An 18,780-nucleotide genomic window follows, 5' to 3' on the forward strand; every position below is an offset into this window, starting at 1 on the left:
CGCGGAACGCGGGCGCAGGGCCGGGTCCGGGCGGCGCAGGCTGCGCGCCGCGCTGCGCACATGCGCGCTCCCGCCCCTCCCACCTTTGACAGTTTTACTGTGGGGGAGGGAGGGGGCGAACTCTCGCGGTATTCCTGCCACTGCTCCGCAGCGGGGAGGGGGCGGGCCCGGGGGCCGGGGCCCGGGGGCGGGGGGCCGCCGGCTGCTCTAGGTTCTGCCCGGCTCTAGGGCCAGTCTGATCTTCGAGACCAGGGCTCTGGCGCGTAGTGGTCAACAAGTCATGTGTCCATAGGGCCGGAGGTGTTTTGCGGACCGTGAGGTAAACTGAGGCACGATAAGGGTATTGGGCACAGCCTCAAGCCGGATGCCTTCACCTTGAGATCGGATGGCTTCTGCCTGGAGGACTTGGGGATGGTGGAGAGTCGAGGCCGTCGTGCTCAGGACCCTCACTTGACCCTTTTAGGGGCCTTGGCAGAGGCGCTGGGGAAATGACCCAGCCCTGGGCGCTGGCCTTGGCTCCGACCGCCTTGGCCACCATCAGAAATGGCTTAGCTTTACTGGGGGTCACTACTAAACAATCTGTCAGTCCTTTACACCCTTTGCCTCAGACTAGTGCTGTGTGTTAGGGACAGGAGATAAACCTCCGACCCGGGTAGCTCCCCTTGGAGCACCTGCTCATTGAACCCACCTGGAAAGAGGACCTATAACCAGGAGGTAGGGCAGATAGGAGACTTTAGGTTGTCATATGACAACAATACGATTGATGTTTAAAAAAGCAAAATTTTGTGTGATGAATTAATTGTATTACCCAAAAATTCATCCACCTGGGGAGGTCTGTCAACCTGGGGAGGACTCTCAGTGGTTTGGCACTTAGGTAATGATGTAATCATCCCACACTGTGATTAGGCCAATCAGTTGTAAGAAAGGATATTGTTGTTAAGTACCATCAAGTTGTAGGCGACTCATAGCAACCCTATAAATGAAAGACCTGAACACTTGTGTAACTTTGATCATTTCTCCAAGTTCATAGGGTTTCTGGAGGCAAGCTATTTCAGAAGTGGATGACACTCCTACTTCCAACCTTGTTTTAATCAGGAAGCTCCACCAAACACTGTCCACCATGGGTAACCACTATCACATTTGACACATCAGTGCCACAGTGTTCAGCATCACAGCAGCCACAAATTACTTCCGGTAAGGATGTTAGGGTCAAGTTTTTCATAGGTTTTTCAGGATCAGTTCCCATTCAACGTACAACAGAGCAGTCCACATCATTCCCACAATCGCTGCTTTGTTTGAGCCCATTGTTGTAGTCAGTGTTAATCCATCTTATTATTAAGTCTTTTTCCCAAATGTGAAGTCCTACTATAGGAACTGGTTCCTCTTTATAGGATGTCCAACCTATGTAAGACAGTCACACTGTCCTTCCTTCAAAGGAGCATTCTAGAGACACTTCGTTCAAGATAGGTTTGTTTATTCTTTTGGCAGCCCATGTTATCGTCAATATTGTTCACCAACACCATTATTCAAAGGCATCAGTTCTTTGGTCTTCTTTATTCATTGTCCAGCTTCTGCTAATTGAAAATATCATGGCTTGGGCCAGGCAAACTTTAATCCTCAAAGTACCATCTTTGCGTTTTAACGCCTCATAGAGAGATTGCACAGCCGATTGGCCAGTAATAATGCCTTGTTTGATTTCTTGACTGTTGCTTCCATGGGCATTAATTGTGGGTCAAAGTAAAATTAATTCCTTGACAACTTCAGTCCTTTCTCTGTTTAACATGATATTGCTCATTGGTCCAATTGTGAGAAGTTTTGTTTTCTTTATGATGAAGTGAAATCTGTACTGAAGACTTTGATCTTTATCAGTATTCAAGTCCTTATCACTTTCAGTAGGCAAGCATGGGTCATCTGCGTATCACAGGTTGTTAATAATTAAGTCTTGTTCTAATCTTGAGTACATGTTCTTCCTCATATAGTCCAGCTTCTCAGATTATTTGCTCAGTATGCAGATCAAATAAGTATGATAAAGGTGCCATCACTGACATGCATATTTCTTGATTTTAAATTGTGACCTTTCCCCCTGTTCTGTTACATGATTGTGTCTTCAGATTCCATATGAGCACAGTTATGTTATGATGTTGTTACTTACCATGGGTCAGAACCAACTCGTAGATGCCAGCAGGTTTTTAAGAGGCAGCAAATCACTTGGGTGGAGATTACCTGTCTTTCTCTCATGAAGCAGCTCGTGGATTCGAACCTTGGGCTTTGGGTTGGCAACATAACTCCTTATCACTAGGCTACCAGAGCTCCATAATTAAGTGCTGCAGAATTCCGACACTCAGAATTTATGATCCACACAGCTGAGTGTCTTTGCACAGTCCATAAAACATAGGTAACCAGCAACCAGGGAATTAAAAGATTAATTGCATTGGGAAAGTTTGCTGTCAAGACCTCTCCAAAGTACTGAAGCAACAATGTCAATCTGGAGACTAAGGTGCACCTAATATGGGCCATGGTCTTAGCAATTACTTGCTATGCATCAAAGAGCTGGACAATGACTAGAAATGATAGAAGGAGAGTTGATGCCTGTGAGCTGTGGTGCAGGAAGAGAGTGTTGAATATACATACCATGGACTGCTAGGAGAACAAAAGTTTGTCCTGGAGAGGGTGAAGCCAGGCTGGTCCTTGGAGGCAAGGATTCTGAAGCTTCATCTGACATGCTTTTGGACATGTTGCAAGGCAGGATCAGTCCTTGGAGAGGGATGTCATGCTTCGGAGGGTGGAGGGACGGCGCAGGAGTGGATAGAGCAGAGTTTATGGCTGTTGTACTTGGGGTAGCTATGGTCATCGACAACTCGATCACACATAACAACAACATCATCAATCAAGTAATTGTATAATTGTTCTCTTTTACTGACAAAACTGGTTTATTACAAATTTTTACTTTAGGTGAGCTCTGGTGGTCTAGTGGCAAGAAGCTGCACTGCAATCCCAGAGATGTGAGGTTCGAATCCACCAGATGCTCTGCTGAAAAAGGAGGGACAATCTCCTCCTATATTAGTCAGATCTGATTTGACAGTACACACGTTAAAAAAAATAAAAAATAATAAAAAGAATTTTACTTTAGGAGCTAAAAAAAACCCCAAAAATCCCATAGGCAAACATCTTGGTTTTGCCTGCTTTCAGGCAAGATCCATCTGATATCGACAGTGATTTCCCCCATTCTATGTCCTCTTTTGAATCTAGTTTGATTTTTTTAAAAAATTTTATTATTTTACGTGTACCGTCAAATCAGATCTGACTGGTACAGGAGGAGATTGCCCCCTCCTTCTCCAGCAGAGCATCTGGTGGATTTGAACCACTTACCTCTGGGATTGCAGTGCAGCGTCTTGCCACTAGGCCACCAGAGCTCCCTTTGATTTTCTAACAGGTCTTTTGTCAACCATTTTTCAATTTTAAGGTGGGATGTACCACTCTTTCTTGAGTGACAGCATAGCAAGATGGGTTTCTCTAGGGGGATTGCATTAGGTTTTGTCTTACAAGAGATAAAAGGAGAAAAAAGTGAGCAGGGGAGAGACGCTAGTTCCACCAAGAGAGAAGAGCTGCAGCAGAATGCTTTGCATGGAGAACCTCCTAGACAAGGCGAAGACAGATGTCAGGACACATGAAGATCTCCAACAGATGCCAGACACACAGATGTTGAGAGGACACAAAGACCTCCCCTCAAACCGACAGAGATAAAGCATTCCACCAGAACTGGTATCTAGAATTTGGACTTGTGGCCCCCTTCGTCTCACATACTTTGGTCATGCTGTGAGCAGGTGCCAGTCTTTGGAAAAGTTATGCTTTGAAAAGTGGAGGATGAGCAAGAGAGAGAAAGAATCTCAGTGAGATGGATTCAAACAGTGACCCCAGCAATGACCTTTAGTGTGGTGGAGAAATTGCACCATCCTCCTCTCTTTTTTCTTTTATTATTTTGTGTGTGTGTGTACTGTCAAATCAGATCCAACTGGTTCAGGGGGAGATTGCTATCCTTCTCCAGCTGAGCGTCTGGTGGATTTGAAGCGCATGCATCCTCCTTTCTCAGAACCACTTTGGTGGATTAGGTAGTCTAAGCAGCATTTGGGTAACTGCATCTTTCTAAGGAGCATCATGAGGATGGCGCCGAATAGGGCGAAGTTTTGATTTGCTGTTCCAGCAGCAACAAGATCTGTGAGAGTAAGTCTCTGGGTTTTGTAGCCATCTCCTTAATGTTATTTCTATTACTGAAGCATACCTAATTAAGAAAATATGCCTTTTTATAAAAATGTGACATCTATTACTTGGACATTTATAATTTAGTTTCATTGTTTAAAAATGTCCTTTTTGCATCCCATAGGCATTTGCCTTCCATGAAGCGGTAGGCCTTGTTTACTGATTGACGGAAGAGGTGCACTTGCTTCCCTGCAGTCCCGCAGCCCCCACCCCCGCCCACCTGTCGCAGATGTGCACTTCAGAGGGCAGGCAGAAAAGATGGGAGGGGTGCATGCCCTCTTCCCACAGGGGTCCTGCGGACATGCTTTGTGAGCCATGCAGCCCTCAGGCCCAAGCAGACTGGAGGGGTAGAGGTGGGGAGGGGACAGGATCAGTGCTTAGAAGCCTGGGGTAGAGGTGGGGAGAGATAGGCCAGCATGTTCAGACCTGTGCTCAAGAACAAGGCCAGTGTGTGTGTCAACTCTCATGTCTGTGCATGTGGCATGTTCTGACATCAGTGTCTGTGGTGGGTACATGTGCCCATCACTGGTCAATGTGTGCCTATCTCAGTGTGTGTCAGCATTGTTCATGTTCAGATATCTACTAGTATCCAGGTAGCTGGCAGAGGCCAGAGGCCAGAACATGTGTGTGGTGCTGGTGGTGGGGGTGTGTTGGCTATCTGTGTGTAAATATTGGCAAGTTTGAGTGACCTTCTCTGTTTGTGGAGTATTGGCACAGTTCTGTTTGGTGTTTGGGTGACTATGTCTGTGTTTGTAGGTGGGGTATGTGTGTGCGCGCGTGTGTGTGTAGGGGTGCTGTGTAGGCCTGGCTCCCAGTATCAAGGGCTCTCTGTAAGAACGCTGTGTCCAAACTGGGGTGTCCAATCCTGCTCAGCACCATTTGTGTGGAGTTTGCTTGCTGTGTGTCTGGGTAAGTGAGTTTTTGGAAAAAGGTACTCATCCCATGGGCCTTCAATCCAAGGCCTGTGTCCTTGGGAGTCAGGACTGGGGACAGGTCACACAGGAGAAGCATGAGAGGTGGTGGGTGGGGGATACACCCAAGGCTTTAGGAGCGAGAAGAGCCTGGGGGACCCCAAGTTGCCTCAGGAGTTGGAGGGAATAAACTGTCATATTTCAGGGACCAGTTTTGTGGTTATTTGTGGCAGCACCAGGGAATGTTTGCTCAGGTCCAGATTACTGGTCCTCAGACTTTCACAGATCCATCGTTGGGTCCACCTCAGGCCAACACAGTATTGCTGCTCTCTAGGGGACACAGCTAGAGGCAATCAGCCCCCTCCAGATGCCACACATGCAGCTAATGAGAACGAGTTTATTTCTGTTCTCGTCAGAATATAAAAAAAGTGAGCACAGAACAAGGGAACTGAGATAGAGGCATCTAGAAGACACGACAGAGCAAGGAGAAGGGGCAAGGACAGAGGCATGAGGGGCAGGGAGACGAGGGAGAGGGAAGCAGAAGGGCCCTGGGTCAGATTGGGGAGTGCAGGACAGAAAAGGGAGGAGGCAGGGATGGAGGGAAACACAGACAGGAGGGCGATGGAGATAGGAGGGGGATGGAGCGAATAGGGTCCCAGGACAGAGAATGGGGCTCACATGGAAGAGACATGGTGGGGTAGGGACAGCCAGGGCCTGGATGCCCAGCCTCACATCCCAAGGCCAGCTCAGGGCACACAGGAGGAGGCTAAAGGCTTGGCCACATTGGTCTCATTGTCCCTGAGATTTTCAGAGTCCCCAAAGGGCATGGGAGAAGGCAGGGGAGCAGGGGTCCCCTGGCTCTCCCCCTGTCAGGCAACACCTGCCCCAAACTGCCAGATTCTGGCTAGTTCCCAGGATGGTGTGGACTTCTGTAGGAACCCAGGCTTCCTGGGAAGAGTTGGAGAGTGCCCACACTTAGGTAGATGGGGAGTGGAGATGCTTGGCAGCCAAGGCCAGAAGGTGAGACCCTGGTAGCTGTGTGTGGAGCAGGGTGGCCCATGGCTCTGGGGGCAGTTTGGTAGAGGTCTAGGCACTCCCTAGAGCTAGGGCCTCATGTTCTGCCTATTGAGTGGGGTGGGGGGGCTTCCCCTAGGACTGAAGGGCAGCTGGCTGGGAGCCAGCCCAGCTGGGTGTGGATGGGACTGGACAAAAGGGGCAGTGACAGTCTTCATTGAGGGCCCAGGGCTGGTAGGGGGCAAACAGACAGACCTCATCTCTGGGGGAGGTTGGGGACCCTCCAGGATGGGGCTTTACAGGCAGGGGGAGAGTCATCACAGGGTGAAGAGCATAAATAGAGAGCTTCCTGAAGAGCCTATTGTGGCTCCCAGTACTCCCAGCACCTGGGCCTGGGCACTGTGGAGGTCTGCACAAGGACCTATGGTTCTGAGTGCCTGGCTCAGGTGCCTGGGGTGGTGATCCTGGTCCAGCCTGAACATGGAGGCCTCCTCAGGGTCCAGAGTGTAGCAAGGTCTGCCTCATCCTCATGGGGGTCCAGTCACAGTGCTGGGGTCTGGGGTCCAGCCTTGGCAGCAGCTAGGACACACTTCTAAAGGAGGCTTGTGGGGTGGGAAGGAGTGAATAAGAAATGGGGGGACACAAAAGGGCCCTACTATTACCTGGTGGGCCCCTAGAGCCTGGATCATCCCCCCACTTCACACCTTCCCCTCTCCTTGCTGTGGTTATGCCCCCCCACCTCACACCCTTCCCCCCACTGTAGTTCTGCTGGCCCCTACACCAACCTTGACTGAGCAGCTGCAGGCTCCGCCCTTCCTCTCGCACCTGCAGACGAAGCACCTGCTGCAGAACCTCCTGTCTCTGTGCCTCCTGGGCCAGCCCCATCCTCTGCAGCTTCTCTGCATTCAATCTCAGCAAAGCCCGGCCTGGGTTCCCAGAACAGAAAAGAGAGAGATACATGACAGAGAGTTGGAGAGGTGAAAGCAAAAATGAGTGAGGGATGGATGGAGATTGTGTGTGTGTGTTCGTTCACACATACATACACACACCAGGGAGCTCTGGTGGCTTAGTGGTAAGGTGTGGCACTGCCAATCCAAAGGTACAGTTTGACACCACCAGCTACTCCATGGGAAAAAGACATTCAACTCCCGTGTCATTTACTGTCTCTGAAAACCCACTAAAGGGTCAGCTCTGAGTCAGTTCTGACTTGACGGTACATGACAGTAGACACTTCTTTTTTGTAAAAATCTATATTTCTATATGGAAATAGATATAGGGAGTTGCGCTGCCCCAGTCCTCGGTGAGTCACTGCTAACTGCTCCTTCTCTCACCTCATCCTTCCCAGACTGCTGAGGGATCAGCTGTGAGTGCATCTGACTATATGGTAGGAGTGTCATATACGTGTGCATTTATACATATCTATGTTGTTATGTGCCATGGGGCTGGAACTGACTCTTAACAGACCCTCTATCAGGTTTCCAGAGTCTGTAAATTACACAGGAGTTTGTCCATCATTCTTCCATGGAACAGCTAATGGATTGTAACTTCTTGTCTTTGGGTTGGCAGTGCAACTCCTTACTACTAGGCCACCAGAGAACATAAAGCAGAAACTCAGAGGGACAGAGTGAGATATGAGGACCGAGGGAGGGATAAGGATGCAAAGAGAAATGGATACAGGACAAAGTGGCCACATAGAGACAGAAACAGAGACCGAGCAAGCAGAGAGGGGCTGCAGACACAGGCTCGGGGGAGGCCATCGGGGGGTATCACGCTGAGGGGAGCCAGCTCGGCTGAGTGTGGAGGAGGCTGTCCTGGGCTCCCTGGGAGTATCTCTACTGACCTCTCCCCACTGAGCCTTCCCCCACTGACCATCCCTGCTGCTCTCCCGAGTCCCCTGCTGAGCCTTTCCATCCCTGACATTCTCTTCGCAGCCTCCTAAATGACACCTAGAACTGCTGACCCTTTTCCCACTGACTTGGTGCATGGTGCTAAGTCCTCTGATGACCCTCCCTGATGGCCCTTGGCTGAGCACCCTCCCCACTGATTACCGGTGATGGCGTGCTGTGAGAAGGCCTCCACATAGACGAGGTAGTTGTGGGGACAGTGCTTCTTGAGCCACTTGCAGACATCCTGCTGGCTCCACAGGACCACGGGCCGTGTCAGGCCACCCAGAGAGGGGCTCGTGTGGTACAGGCCACAGTGGTCCGAGTACAGCCGGCCCTGTGGGGGGCAGGCAATGTTGAGAGGGTGGGACAGGGAGGCTGGGGCTAGAGGACAGGCAGGCATACCTGAGGGGGCTCTGAGCCTGGTTGCTGCAAGAGCTTGACCGGCCTCCCACTGGCTGCCCTCTGGCTGCGGGAGTCATGCCACGTGAAACTGGAGCCTGGTGTCCGGGGTAGATGGCAAGGGATGCTCTCAGCTGACACAGTGTGCTCCAGAGGAGTCTGGCAGAAGCTGAAATGGGCCGTGGCTGGAGATGGGGTCAGCAAGCAGTCAGGGACAAGGTTTCTGCTTTACCCCCAAGAGCCAGCTCCTGGCCCAGCCCTTTACTCTTTCAGGCATGGGTTTCCAAATCCCTTAGGCTAAAGGATGATGGCTAGAAGCTCAAGGGTCCCCAGCAGGCCAAAGACAAGAAGCTGGTGGCATCTTCCCTGGGCCTCACTGGGGGCCGGCAGTAGTTCAGACCTTGCTGCTGGGGTAGTAGGCTTCCCTCCAGACTAGGTTCATCCTGGGTAGTCACCACGACCTCACAATCCCCACTAGGTATGCGGCTCAGGGTAACACGGGGCTATGTGTGGGTTCGAAGAGGCTGGGCATACACTGGGGGGACTGGGTGTACACTAGGATAGCTGGACATACACAGAAGGGCTAGACAAATACTGGGGACTGGGTGTACACTGGGGTGCTGATGTATACTGGGGGGGTTGGGCATACACAGAGGTGGGTGTGCACTGGAAGGTTGGGAATATACCGGAAAGGCTGGGCATACATGGAGAGGTGAATGTACACTGGGAGACGGTGTATACTGGAGGGGTTGGACATATACTGGGGACAATGGGTATACACTGAGGGGGCTGGACACTTATTGGGGAGCTGGGTGTACACTGAGGAGGCTGGGTGTACCTTCAGAGCTGGGTGTACACGAGGGGCTGGGCATACGTGCAGAGCTGGGTATATACTGGGGCGGGGGCTGGGCATACTTACAGAGCTGGACGTACACTGTGGGGGCTGGGCGTACAGGCAGAGTTGGATGTACACTGGTAGGGTTAGGCACAGACTTGAGGCTGTGTGTGCATATGAGCCTGCATATACAAGTGAGCCTGAAAGGGAGGCTGGTCCTAGTTGTCTGGAAAGCTCTCTCAGCAAGGCCCCACTGTAGTTGGCCAAGTGTGACTCACACACAGGAGTCTGAATCTGGGCAGGCCCCAAACATGTCCCAGGATTTCCTGCTGGGCTGGTTTGCATATTCCCCACTCCCAGGGCCCTCGACCAGACAGCACCAGGCCTTTTCCAGCTTACACAGATGCTCAGGTACATAACAGCCCCCGCTCAGGGGCAGTGATGCCCAGAAGGCTCTTCCACACCAACTGAGTGACACTTTCCTAGTTGCCCAATTACTTCTGGTACCATTACTGGCATGAACTTAGGAAGGACAGACACCTCCATGGGACTCTCCCACAGAGGTCCCTGTTCCCAGCAGGAGGCAGTATACAGGGGGTGCAGGATGAGGAGGGATGAGGTTCCACAGAGGGAGAGTTAGAGAGGGAGGGACAAAGGCTTGTCCCTGTTCAGCATCCAGCCCTGACTCTGCAGTGCAGCAGTAAGGGGCCAGGCATGAATGAGACCCTCCTACAGACACAGTGCCCCCACCCCGCAGGCCTCACCTAGGTGGTCTGATAATAAATAAACAACCATGCCCCTTGGCTACCCTCTCTTCTCCTTTAAGCTTCTTGCAATTTTCAAAGACTGGAGGATGCAGTTGACTAAAGTTGGGGTCCAGATCTTTATCTGCCCAGAGGAAAGAGACCTCCTGACATCAGCAGCAAAGGAGCCATGGTTGAAATGGAGACCTGCTGTGATGAGCCCTGAGGGGGTTGGAGAGTGGAAAGCCAATACTGGCAAAACTGAAAACTTTGTTGGACAATTGGAGAAGGGTGGGGGGAGAGAAGCCAGTATTGGCAGGACTGAGAACATCGATTCTGGAGGCTCCAGACTGGGGTACCTGCATGCACATTTTGGGAGCTGTCTTTAATGCATTCAGTTATTAATCTGGATTATAGTCATTCGTTTATAATCACTTCCCCCTCAAAAAAGAAAGTGGGGTCTATGGGCGCTCAGTGTAACCACCACCCCAGTGGGAAAGTCGTATCCCTCCCCACTTCCTTTATCCTCCACCTCCCCCCTACTTTCCTCTCACCCCTCCAGGAGAAACATTGGGATCTGGTTCCCCAGACCCTGCCCACCCCTGCTCCACCCTATAACGCACCTGCCCCGGCCCTGCCCATTTTCTGCTTGTGTTAGGGATAGAGAGGGGGCTATCGTCAGTCAGTTGGTCTGCCTGTCAGTGGGTCTGTCCCTTCCAGTCGATGTCGGAATTTACGAAGAAATAGGGCAGGGGGCCGAGCCAGGTGGTGGCCTCAGCCTGCTTTGGGGCTTGTTGTCTCGGAAGAGTTTCCTGCGCGCAAAAAAAAAAAAAAGGTGACCCCAGGGCGGCGCCAGCCGAAGACAGGAGCTTCGGGATGCCCTCGTTGAGAAAGAAGACCCCTAACCCTCCACATCTCAGGTCACTACACAGGACAAAGGACAGGAGACCCCCTACGGCCCGGCCGCGATCCCCGCCCGATCGCAGTTGCCTTCTACCTTCAGTTCCCGCCCGGCCAGCCGCGGCCCTGCTCACCGTCCACATCCCGGTGCTCCCCGAAGCCGGGGCGCATGGCCCCGGCGCGGGCTCGCGGGGGACTCAGCTTGGACCGCAGCTCCGTGAACATGAGTCCCCGCAGTCCCCGGCCCCGTGCACACGCCCCTCGCCCGGCGCAGGGCGGCCCCGCGGCCGCGGGAACGTGCGCCGCCGCCCCGCCCCTGCGCCGGTCCCCGCGGCTGCGACGGTCCCCGCGGCCCGCGAGTCTGCGCGGCGAGGCACCTGCCCGCCAAGCCCTCTGCGCTGAGCGCGCTCCGGGAACTGCGAGGTGTGGCGGCGCGCGCGCGGCTCTGCGTGTGCCGAGGGCTCCGCCGGGGATTGGGCCGGCCCAGCGCACCTGGCCACTACTCCAGCGGCGAGTGCCCCGTGCACCTGTCAGGGACGGGCGTCTGCAGGGGCCTTCGGATGGGGGGCGTGAGGACCTACCACCCCGATGTGTACGGAAGGCTTCTCCCGAGAGGCGAGCGGCCACGCCCCCTCGCCTGGCTCGCGGCCTGTCCGCCGGCGCTCTGCACCTGCCGCGCTGGAGACGCCGGCTCGGGCTGCTCTCGGAGCGCGGAGGCCCCGGCTCGGCTGTCACCAGGGCACAGGTCTGGGTGGGGGCCCTAAGTGAGAAGTGCGGCCGGGCTGGGCACTGGGAAATGTGCTCTCGTAAGCACAGCCCCCCCACGTCAGGACACACACGAGTGCCTCGGGGGCCGAGCCACGCTGATGACCATCCAGGAGCCATCACGACCCATACGTGGCCCTTTTCGTTCGTGTGAATCAGACTCCCCTGCACGACTTCGGGGTCGGGAGCTTCCGCCTTCACGCAGAGCCCTCGACAGAACCTTCAGGGACTGGCGGATGTGTCCACGGGGTGGGAAGTCGTGACCTGATGACCAGGCACAGGCTGCAGTGGGACTGAGGATTCTGGTGATTTGGACGTAAGGCAGCAGTGTGCACACAGTGCTCCATCACAACACAGCCCGCGCAGCCCTTCTCGACCTGCCAGGGTGCGGCGGGGTCAGCGGGGCTGGGGCCACACTCAGGTTTCTCCGGAGCACTCAGGAAGTGGAAAGGCTATCGGTTTGGTTTGGGAGGCCCGCAGCAATGTTCACGATGGTGGTGCCCCTTAACAATTCGGAGCGGCCAGAGAGTGCCCGCCTCGCCACACCGCCCTCCAGTGGCAGCCGGAAGCTGTTCCAGCTGAGTTTTGGGACTTCCGGCAGGGACAAGTGGTGGGCGGGACTTCTGCCGCATAAAGGGCTCTGCTTCCGGGGCATGCGTGACGTGAGCACGCGTCTTTCGCCGGCGCCCGGGACCCGGGAGGTTTGGCTGTATCGCTGCGACCGCGGCTTCGGTTCTTCCTCTCCGGGCCTGTGGCCTCACTGCCGCCATGAACAAGAAGAAGAAGCCGTTTCTGGGCATGCCCGCGCCTCTCGGTTACGTGCCGGGGCTGGGCCGCGGGTGAGACCTCGGGACGCGCCATTGGGAAGGAGGGCCGGGACAGGCATGGCGGGGGAGGGTCTTGTACCGACCATCCAGGGCAAAGGGCTCTTCCTTCTCGAGCCTCGGCTTGTCCGGCGGACCCTGGAGGAGCACTGGCCTCACATAGTGGAGGCAGCAGAGCCTAGGGCAGCTCGCTGCTGGCGACGAGAGAGACAAATGATGATAAAAGGAGTTTGGAAGACTCTGAACGGTTTAATGTAGACTCTGTAGGAGGCTGGCGAGCGAGTAGTATTCGAGTCCTTTTTTGGGTCTCTGGAGTGAGTGACAGCTAACGAGGTGTGACAAGCTGTGACCACAGGTGGACTGCTAATGAGCAGCGGGTCCCCAGACGGACTGGGCCCCGAGGTTGGTCAGGCCGCTTCTCTTGCTGGTTCTGCCTCGCCTCGTGGTCCAGCTGGGCTGTTAGGCTCCACTGTGTGGCCGCCTCTGTTTTTGTTGTTATGTGCCATCGAGACGCCTGAGACTCATAGCGGGCCTTTGTACAACAGCTCTAAACCCTGCTCTATCCTGTGCCAATCTTATTGTCTCCGACACACCTATCCCCATTACCCCAGTGACGGAATCAATCCATCTCATCGAAGGTCTTCCTCTGTGCTGTCCCTCTACCCTCCCAAGCATGACGTCCTTCTCCAAGGACTGATTCCCACCTTGCAACACGTCCATAGAGCTTCAGAATCCTTGCCTCCAAGGAACAGCCTGGCTTCACCCTCTCCAGGACAAACCTGTTTGTTTTCTTAGCAGTCCGTGGTATATTCAATACTCTTCTCCAGACTGACGTCTCTGACAGCAGGCTTTCCCAATGCTCCATTTCCTCCCCCCTCCTGATTTTTTCCCCTCATCAGCAGCTTGTCCAGGCTGGGCTCTGGGAGCCCTTCTCCATGCTTGCAGCCTGTACTGACCTCACTGTTACTAACTGAGCAGTCATCCTAGTTGGTTATTCCCTTGATGTGGAGAACTGTTGTGTTTTTCTCATTGTGGGCACGGAATCAGAGTTGGCAGGGGGTGAACAGCCTCATGAATTGGGACAGAGAGACAGATCCAGGGTTCATGAGGTCTGGAAGCCTTCTGAGGCATGGTAGTCTTCATTTCAGGCTTCGGAAGAAGGTCAGGTGTAGAGAAACAGAACCATGTCAGGGGTGGAGACGGCCTCTCTGCCTGTGCCTTATAAACAGAGGACAGGTTTGGGAGGCAGCAGAATGGAAGAGAACCCTAGAAGTAGATGTGCAGTACATAGAGGGAAGGTGCAGGGGCAGGTGGCCTTGCTCAACAGACCAGGACTTGTTCTGTACCCGAGAGAGAGAGTGATGTGTCAGCATTCCAACTCGGGATTGAAATAGGAGAGCAGAGGAACGCTGCAGGCCATATGATGCCCAAGCATGAGAAGGTCTGTGAGGTGTGGGGAGGAAAGTTTTCCGATGTTCAGTCAGAAGGATGGAAGAGATCGAAAAATGCAGAGAAGCTGCTGTGCGCTGCTGTCAGCCAAGCAGGGAGCAGCCCCCAGGGTTGGAAGAAGCCAGGGTTTTTTTGTTGTAGTTGTTGTGTTGTGACCGTAAGTTTATTTACCTTAGTTTTCAAAGTAGTATACACACATTTACACATGAAGTACCTGGCTCAATGCCAGGCTCATAATCGAGAATAAGGTGGTAACTCTGGCACAGGGATTATAGATAGCAAGGGGACATCCTAATTCTTTAGAAGGTGTCAGGCTTGGGCCTTCAGTGGGTTTTGAGATTACTCTTATCAATTCAGGGAGTTCTGGCACTGGTTCGAATCCACCAGGTGCTCTTTAGGAATAAGATGGGCCATTTTCTTTCCTGCAATTTACTGCCTCTGCAAACCCCCTGGAGGATCAGCCATGGGTCAGTTCTGACTGGACAGCACATAACATTACCAATTTAGATTCTAGGAAAATGAGAGCCCTGTGTAATTGTTGTGCAGTGGAGTCGGAACCCACCCCACAGCTGACCCTCCATCATATGGGAGGAGGTTACCCACTTGGCCATCAGAGTGCCCTCTGGAGAGCCCTGTAAAACTCTTGAAATATTAACATTTTCAGAGATGCCTGTTGGATGAGGATGCTCACAAAGTCCCTGTCCCGAGCAGTGGGCACTGAAAAGAATTGGACAACTTTGTATTCCAGGCAAAAGCTTTAGCATCAGCTTCCCAATGCTGTAAGCTACTACTGAGTTAGAACCGCCCCAGAACTGACCCTTCCCAAAGAGTTTCATCTGTCTGTCCATGGACTCCTCTGAAACAAGAGGAAGGAACAACTCTATAGCAGGTGGAAGAGTACAGGGCCTGCCGCTGGAATGCATGGGGCCTCCACTCATCAGGGTGCTTGCGCCTGGGCGAAGGTGCAGCCTGCCAGACACTGCCACTTTGTTAGTGAAGGGGTGCCCGTGTGGAAGGGCTTGTGGATGCGGATCACATCGCGGCCCAGCTGGTCCGCCAGCTTCTACACCAACGTCACGATCTCTCCTCATGCACAACCCCGTTAAGGTATTCCGCCACCACTCTAGGAATGTTGCACGGCTTTGCCTTCATGTATATGACGACCCCTGGGTTCCGGCGGGTGAAGTCGGTCACCTCCCGTTCTATCAACTCCCTGGCACCGCGGGATGAGGGCGCGTCGTGGCTAAGGCTAAAGCTGAGATGCTGAAGCTGCTGCATGTAGCGACCCAGGCCATTGTGGAGGACACTGGTCAAGAAGCAGCAAGCAGTGCCATGCGCAGTCATGGCTATAGCTCGGTTGCCACACAACAGGGTGGCAGGGGAGAAGGCGGCAAGGGGAGAGGGTGGGCCAAGAAACCAAGTTTGAGGGACTGGTTGGAGCGAAGATGGAAATAAGTGGCAGCTGGTGGAAATGTGAGACTGGAGCTTGGGAGGAAGTGTCCTTCAGAGCTCATGAGGTAGGTTGGACCACACCAGTGTTGCTTAACTCACTACCACAGGGTATTTTGGAGGTTTCTCTGCTGTTACAAAACGGATTTATCAAGTGATGGCAGAACACAGGAACAAGGACACCATGATGTGGTAGATCGCATCTACATGTGTCTCTTGGTCTCCTGCAGTGCCACTGGCTTCACCACTCGGTCAGATATTGGGCCAGCTCGAGATGCAAACGACCCTGTGGATGACCGCCATGCTCCTCCAGGCAAGCGGACCGTCGGGGACCAGATGAAGAAAAACCAGGCTGCGGACGATGATGATGAGGACCTGAATGACACCAACTACGACGAGGTGATCCTTGGCGCCCTCACGGGCTTGCTGCTCAGCCAAGATGGCTGCCTGGCTTCTTGACCAGATGCTGTGGTGTCTGTGATGTGGGGCCTGGGTGCTTCTCTGCAGAAGAGCCACCTTTGTAGGAGTCACAGGTGTTGGTAGGGACCGGAACTCGAGTGGCATCAGGGGTGGCACTTGATGATTTGCATCTGCGCTCACCTCGTAGCTGGCTTAGTGCCATCCTTTAGTGACTTAAGTTTTTCTTCCATTGTGTTGTTGGAACAGTTCCAGTGCTTCAGTGAGAAGAAAGTGGGTTTTTTGTTTTTTAAGGAAGTGGCTTTTTAACGATTAATCTTGAAATAACTTTAAATTTTCAGGAAACTTAGGGGAGGAAAAACCCCAAACCAAAGCCACATAGGATTCTTGCATGTCTTTTTCTCCTGATATTGGTTATTAAGATATTATATACCTCACTGCAGTTCCCGAAACTACTGAGTTTGTGTGGACACAATTCACCCCTCCTCAGTTATTGACATGCTTAAATTTCCAAATTATGTCACTTGTGGAAGTCATTGTTATGCCAGAGTGGAGGACAACTGCATCATTGTGTAACTGCCAAACCACTGATCACAAGTAGCCCTGACCATTTCACTTCACTCCTCAGCATTGAGTACCACCTGGCATGTCACATTAATGCCCAGGATAATGGGGTGGTAATTTTGAATGCCCCATGGTGAGAGAGTCGGCGAGTGAGGAGCAGGTGTCCTTCCCGTCATCTTTAGAGCCATCTTTCTACATGGTTTGGAAGAATGTCTTTTTTTTTTTTTTTTTTGTCGAGCCACACTTAGTCTTTTTCAGAGGGCATCTGAGCTTTGGCATGTGACCGAGTCTTCTGGCTATTTTGTAACGTATTGATTGGCTCTTTTGTTAAATTTGAATTTACCTGAGAAAGCTTGTTAGGCCAGCTTTTCTGGGTGGAGATGCTGTTTCTGCTGGTGAATTTGTACTGAAGCAAAAACTGATGGAGAATACCACTTTGTTCTTAGTTTAACGGCTATGCCGGGAGCCTCTTCTCAAGTGGACCCTATGAAAAAGATGATGAGGAAGCAGATGCCATTTATGCGGCTCTGGATAAGAGGATGGATGAAAGAAGAAAGGAGAGAAGGTAAAATAAGTTACTGCGTGCACAGCTGTGTCTAGTTATCTTCTTAGCGGGTATTGCCTTTGTCCTTAATTTCAGAGTAGAGGAGGTGTGTGTGGAGCTGTTCATTCACCTGGGTCTTAGTCTGCAGCTCTGGGTGAATGGCCAGCTGCTGGGCCCAGGACTGGAGTGGACACCTTCAGAATTCTGAGCCTGGCTTTCCAGGATAGTTAGAATTCTGGATAGGTTGTCATTATCTTTGGAATGGGCACAGTGCTGTGGAGTGATGTTTAGGATGTAATCTGGAGATAAGAGGCACATGGTGTCAAGTCTCAGAGCAGATGAGTGTGTGGTGTTAAGGCTCCGCTGGAGGAGCCCTCTCCCAGGGGTCCTCAGGGTTCCACAGAACATGGGGCTGCTCCCAACAGAGGCTTTGCATTCTTCTCCCAATGCATACGCACCTTGTTTCCCAGGGAGCAAAGGGAGAAGGAGGAGATCGAGAAATACCGAATGGAACGCCCCAAAATCCAGCAACAGTTCTCAGATCTGAAGGTGAGCAGGTAGAAGACTCTCCAAGGCAGATCACCAGCCTGCCGAGAAAGCAGATTTAGTCCAGAAGTGACCCAGCTTGACACACCTTGCTCTTTATTTAAGTCATAGAGTAACGTGAGAGAAGGTGGGCCAAGCTACCCCTTTTCTCTGTTGTTTTCATTCTACTTGTACTTATGGCTTCTTAAGCCAAGTCCTGTCTACTTTGAAAGAATGACTATTCCATAAAGTAGAGCTGACCTAGGGAGCTGACTGGTTTTTTTTTTCAGTGATGTAGAAAGCTATTTCTGTAACAAACTCCTTTCCAAGGCTTGATGATTTTGGGCCTGGGGAGGGAGAGGCTAGTCCTTCCTGTACACAGGGCAATTTACCAGAGAGATAATGTCCTTTCTGGGCACTGTCCTTAGCGGAAACTGGCTGAAGTCACAGAAGAAGAGTGGCTGAGCATCCCAGAGGTGGGGGACGCCCGGAACAAGCGTCAGCGGAACCCACGCTATGAAAAGCTGACCCCTGTGCCTGACAGCTTCTTTGCCAAGCATCTGCAGACTGGCGAGAATCACACATCGGTGGACCCCCGGCAGACTGTAAGCCTCTGCCAGAAGGGACGTGGACTCCAGGGGGTGGCATGCTGGGCTTGAGTCTGAGCATCTGCGCTCAGCGGCTATGCAGTGGGAATCTAATCTATCTACACACACAATCAGCTCGTGCTGTGGTCTCGGGGCGAGTGGGCTTGTCCACAGGCAATGCACTCAGCCTTTTACTCATGTCTCCCCAGCAATTTGGTGGTCTTAATACACCCTACCCTGGTGGATTGAACACCCCGTACCCTGGAGGGATGACACCAGGGTTGATGACTCCAGGTACAGGTGAGCTGGACATGAGGAAGATTGGCCAGGCAAGGAACACGCTGATGGACATGAGGCTGAGCCAGGTGGGTCTTCTGACCAACTGTGAACAGAATCTGATGAAGTTGTAAATGAGAATCCTCCTTAATCCTGCTGCCAGAGAGAACCATTATGTTCACCTGACAAATTACTTCTCAGCACTCTGTCAATAGATCTATCCCATGCTGTTCTTCTTTGGATTTCCTAACTGCTACAAAGTATTTTGAAGAGTTGCTAATGAAATGACTAACAGTGGCTCACATATAGTGATGGGGAAGGGCAGGATTCAGATCCTTGTTCACAGTCCTAGTCAACTCAGTGATACCCAACAATGATAACCATGAAGTGATGAAGTTCATCACTAAAAGAAATAGACACAACCAAGGTACAAAG

The 18,780-nt window shown here is 52.4% G+C and overlaps 2 protein-coding genes and 1 pseudogene across 2 annotated transcripts in view; 1 reads left to right on the forward strand and 2 right to left on the reverse strand.

Moving 5' to 3' along the window:
- The window catches only part of SAMD10 (sterile alpha motif domain containing 10), an 11,549-nt gene extending 379 nt beyond the window's left edge, over positions 1-11,170 (reverse strand). Inside the window, exons 1-5 of the mRNA XM_006896956.1 lie at positions 11,080-11,170; positions 8,471-8,652; positions 8,231-8,402; positions 6,968-7,108; positions 122-324 (exon numbers count right to left, since the gene is read on the reverse strand). Coding sequence (XP_006897018.1) covers positions 122-324; positions 6,968-7,108; positions 8,231-8,402; positions 8,471-8,652; positions 11,080-11,170 — 789 coding nt within the window. The remainder of the gene's footprint in view (positions 1-121; positions 325-6,967; positions 7,109-8,230; positions 8,403-8,470; positions 8,653-11,079) is intronic.
- A 1,267-nt stretch (positions 11,171-12,437) lies between these two features.
- The window catches only part of PRPF6 (pre-mRNA processing factor 6), a 31,884-nt gene continuing 25,541 nt past the window's right edge, over positions 12,438-18,780 (forward strand). Inside the window, exons 1-6 of the mRNA XM_006896905.1 lie at positions 12,438-12,549; positions 15,663-15,831; positions 16,860-16,978; positions 17,428-17,506; positions 17,911-18,087; positions 18,279-18,434. Of these exons, the coding sequence (XP_006896967.1) occupies positions 12,479-12,549; positions 15,663-15,831; positions 16,860-16,978; positions 17,428-17,506; positions 17,911-18,087; positions 18,279-18,434 (771 nt within the window). The 5' untranslated portion in view covers positions 12,438-12,478. The remainder of the gene's footprint in view (positions 12,550-15,662; positions 15,832-16,859; positions 16,979-17,427; positions 17,507-17,910; positions 18,088-18,278; positions 18,435-18,780) is intronic.
- On the reverse strand, positions 14,921-15,327 carry LOC102854205 (annotated as a pseudogene).

Source organism: Elephantulus edwardii, unplaced genomic scaffold (genome assembly GCF_000299155.1).
Source record: "Elephantulus edwardii isolate Elephantulus edwardi_28Jun2011 unplaced genomic scaffold, EleEdw1.0 scaffold00193, whole genome shotgun sequence".
Classification (NCBI taxonomy): domain Eukaryota; kingdom Metazoa; phylum Chordata; class Mammalia; order Macroscelidea; family Macroscelididae; genus Elephantulus; species Elephantulus edwardii.